Source organism: Papaver somniferum, chromosome 3, assembly GCF_003573695.1.
Source record: "Papaver somniferum cultivar HN1 chromosome 3, ASM357369v1, whole genome shotgun sequence".
Classification (NCBI taxonomy): Eukaryota; Viridiplantae; Streptophyta; class Magnoliopsida; order Ranunculales; family Papaveraceae; genus Papaver; species Papaver somniferum.
The window spans coordinates 186,421,371-186,425,615 of NC_039360.1; the positions used below are offsets into that span (position 1 = coordinate 186,421,371).

The 4,245-nt window shown below is 35.6% G+C and overlaps 1 protein-coding gene across 1 annotated transcript; it reads left to right on the forward strand.

Moving 5' to 3' along the window:
• The first annotated feature begins 1,047 nt into the window (after positions 1 to 1,047).
• Positions 1,048 to 2,877, forward strand: LOC113358279 (GATA transcription factor 1-like). The gene is made up of 2 exons (XM_026601809.1): positions 1,048 to 1,450; positions 1,875 to 2,877. Exons 1-2 carry the CDS (start codon positions 1,208 to 1,210, stop codon positions 2,454 to 2,456), a joined length of 825 nt encoding a protein of 274 aa, XP_026457594.1. The 5' UTR covers positions 1,048 to 1,207; the 3' UTR covers positions 2,457 to 2,877.
• The last annotated feature ends 1,368 nt before the right edge of the window (positions 2,878 to 4,245 follow it).

Consider the following 4,245-nt stretch of genomic DNA (forward strand, 5'->3'; position numbering starts at 1 on the left):
ATAGCAAATAAAATTTAGGATTAGTAGAATAAAGAGAATGTAACTTAGGCATAGGACAACAATGAGATTTATTTTTACAATGACCACATATTTTACTAGGTATTCATGGTACTTTTATTAACATTATAACGTGCGTAGTAAAAACAACAAAACATTATAACGTGCATGATAAAACAAAGTCGGTAGATGTTTTGAATTTTTATATATATTTTTTCTGTACAAATCACAAAGACTCTTTACAAATTTTATTTTATTTGTCTCTGCAAGTCAAAATCCTCTAAAATACTCTTGGAGAATCAAATAAAATCTCTATATTTTCAGAGAATCTACGGAAGTCACTCAAATAAAAAGAAAGTATATAAAATCCATAGAACCCTCATTTGATTAAAACACTATAATTAGAAAAGTTTTACCTTTTTTGCCTATACGTAAAGAGGTAGGATCCATGAACACTCTTAGATGGACAAGGTCAGACAAGATTTGTGTCATTTTATCCGCCAAACCCAAACGACAATGAATTTAAGTGTAATATTTTGATGACATGTTCCTCTTATAAGACTCTACATTCCTACAAAAAATAAACACAATTCGAGATGTATAAAACGATCATCTACCCCTTTGAATATCAGTCGTTCAAAGTTAACGGTTGAAATTAAGATCGATAGATGGTGAAGTTTGCTATCTCGAATTACGTTCATTTTCTGTAGGAATGTAGAGTCTTATAAGGGAATATATCATCAAAATATTATACTTAAATTCATTATCGTTTAGGTTTTGCAGAAAAAATGGCGCACATCTTGTCTAACCTTATCTACTAACAGTGGATCCTCCCTCGTACATAAATAAAGTTCCTCATTTGTACGAAGGAAGTTTCATATTTTCGAATTCTTGTTTTTACCACCAAAGTGGAGTAAATAAAGTAAAAAAATGGAACCAAAGGGGTAAAAGAAGGGAATTATACGTGTAATATGATGGCAAATTGATAAGAAAGAACCAAAAATTGAGAACCCTTCATTCCCAACCCCTGAAAAACCCAACCCACTTTCTCTTTTTCTCCTCAATTCTATTGTTTCTTTCCTTTTTGGGGGTTAACCCTTCTCCCCTCTCCCCTTCTTGAGTTCATCTTTGTCCCTCTTCCTCCTTCTCTACTGGAGCCTATAGTGGCAGAACACAGTTAGGTAGAGTGAGAAAGAGAGAAGAGAATACAATGGAGTCTCTTGACACTGCAGCATGGCTTGTGGATGACCTACTTGACTTTTCTGGTGTTGAAGAAGAACAACAACAGGTTTTAAATGTAAAACAAGAAGCTGATGAGCACAAAAACAACAATACCAACAGCAACATAACTCTCTCTTCTTCTTCTTCTTTGCCCATGGATTCTAAACTCTTAAAGGAGGAAGCTTTACCAGACATTTATGACCCAAACAAAGAAAACCCTGATTTCTTTCCTGTAAGTCCCTTTTTCTAAACCCTAATTTCTTCTACACTTTTATTCTTCTTCAAGTTTAAACCCTCATTATAAACTGAGTTCACCAGTGACTCGGCCGAGTTGTTGCGTTGCTCGGGGCCTTTTGACTTTACGAGTCTAATGACTCGGATGAGTTATCTCACTGGATTGAGTATGTAATGTAAATAAGTAATAATTGTATTTGAAGTCTGTAAAATGAAAAAAGACTTTTTTAGTCTGATATGATGACCGGTTTTCTGAACTGAGTGAACTCGTGTGTGACAGTATAAATAGGATGGGCCGGCACATGTTGTTTTCTATGTATATCAAGTCAGAATATGAAGATACTTCTTTTATGAAACGTTTTATTTGCTGAGTTAATACAGAGTTACCCAATTTTCTTCTCATTGTTTTTGTTCATATTCAGCTGTTAGAGGAAGAATTAGAGTGGCTATCAAATGAAAACGCATTTCCATCAATAGAAACTTTTCTGCCAGTGAAACCCAACATTGTCACAAAGCAACAAAGTCCTGTTTTGGTCAAGCCTAATAAGCCTGAGAGTAGCAGTGTTAGTAGCGGTAGCAGCAGTACTAGCAGTAGTGGAATAATGTGTTGTGGGACACTCCAAGTTCCAGTTCGTGCAAGGAGTTCGAGACGGAGACGACGACCCAGTGGTTTCCTGGATGATCACCAATGGAGTACTATTTGGTCTGAATCTTCTGATATTGAGAAGAAGAAAAAAATAAAAAGGCCAAGTATTACATCAGGAAGGAAATGCACACACTGTTTATCAGAGAAAACACCGCAATGGCGAGCAGGTCCTCTGGGACCAAAAACGCTTTGTAATGCTTGTGGAGTAAGGTACAAATCAGGAAGGCTTGTGCCAGAGTATCGCCCAGCGTGTAGTCCAACGTTCACGACTGAGTTGCATTCGAACTCCCATAAGAAAGTATTGGAGATGAGGAGGCTAAAGCAGCAGATGATGTTGCCGTCCGTGGATGCAGGGTAACATTATACATATTATGTTGTTTTAGCATAGGATAGAGTGGTAGTTAGGCTTGTTATGGTGAATGAAAATACATATTATGTTGTTTCAACATAACATAGAATCGTAGTTAGGTTTGTTATGATGGATAGATACGTGGTTTGATTTCTTTTCATAATTTTGGTAGTTTTTTTCATTTCTTTTGACTTGATCGTTAATAGATAGTCTTTTCTTTTCACCTGTTGTATTTTCTTTTATTCTTCTTATTTAGTTGTTGCTGGAACTCATAGAATTAAGTGTCATTGATGCTTTGAGGTTTTAAACTTTGTCTGTGAGCATCTGAGTAAGATTATGATTCAAAAGGCTTTGTTAACAGTATAAGCTGCTATTAGGGACATCTTCAAGAACATTTATATCTGTGAGTGAGTAAATTCTTTTGCAGAAATTGATTCATGGCAGGAATTGGCGATGCGTCCAGTAATGTACAATTTTATTGCTTATCTACTCTTTTTTTTCTTCCCTGTATTAGTAAGTATGGTTTATGAAATAATAGTTGTTTATCTCCGTCATTTGGGTTTTGATTAAATTATTTTCTTTATACAGACTTCAGTATTCATGATAGGCTTGTATGGATCCTGCATGAATATTGATATCCAAAGTTAGTCTTCAAGAAGTAGGCTACTGCCACATGATTGAAATTTAGGTAGAGGGTTATGATAGCACCAAGGACGCAAATCTTCTCATAGAGATTTTTGCTCGAAGATTTTGTCATCAAGGTTGTACTATTTAGGTCGGGTAGTGGTCGCTTACTCCAGACTTGGGTTATGAGAAATTAGTGGATTCTGGTTTGTATTTACACAATCTGCCACAAGTTGCATTTAACTTGCCTTTGTTAATATGGGGGTGAAATTAGTTGCAGAGGCTATAAAAATGGTTTAGTTGGGGGGTTTCAATGCGACTATTCGAGAGCTCATTGTGACAAATGTTTGATGAAACTTAAAATGCATTGGTGATGGGCAAGGAAAGGAAGGGTTGAAGCAAGTAGATAATGGTAACTAGCTATAACCTAACTTCTGTTGGGTAAAAAATTTGGTTGCTGGGAATGTGCAAGATCAATGAAGTCATTGCTTGTCTATTCTGAAACATGCTAAGACTAGGCTATTCAATGAAAATAACCTCAGAAGATGCATATAATTTTCTCAGTTTACTCATGATTATGTTCGCAACTGACATTTCTTCATGCAAGATCAATGAAGTCATTGCTTGTCTCTTCCGAAACATGCTATGACTAGACTAATCTGAAACTTGCTTTTACGCCTTTTTGTGAACCATTCTATCTATTAATCCTTGTCAAATAGATAGGAAGTGAAACAAATGAAATGAACCTCAGAAGATGCATATAATTTTCCCAGTTAGCTCGTTGTTTATGTTCGCAACTAACATTTGACAACATCTCTTCATGCAATACTAAAGATCACTATATGTAGGTGTCTGCTGTTGCTTTTTACAGTTATAGGTATCGTTATGATGTCCGCTGTCTAAAGGTGAATGTAAAACACATCGAGTTACTTTCATAAGTTATGCAGTATTTTTCTTCTTTTGCTGTTCGAACTATCCATTGTTTTCTCTTTATTTTTGTCTGGTTCAAGAGTCATCTCATCTGCTTTTGTCAAATTCATTTCACATGTTACTGCTAATTGCACAACGGCAGTAAGTTTTACTAGCAGATTTATTTTTCTTCTAATTCTCCTCGGGACTGAAGGTGGTTTCAGTGATGGTGGAATGTCGATCTCGGCAATTTTGGTGTTGAAAT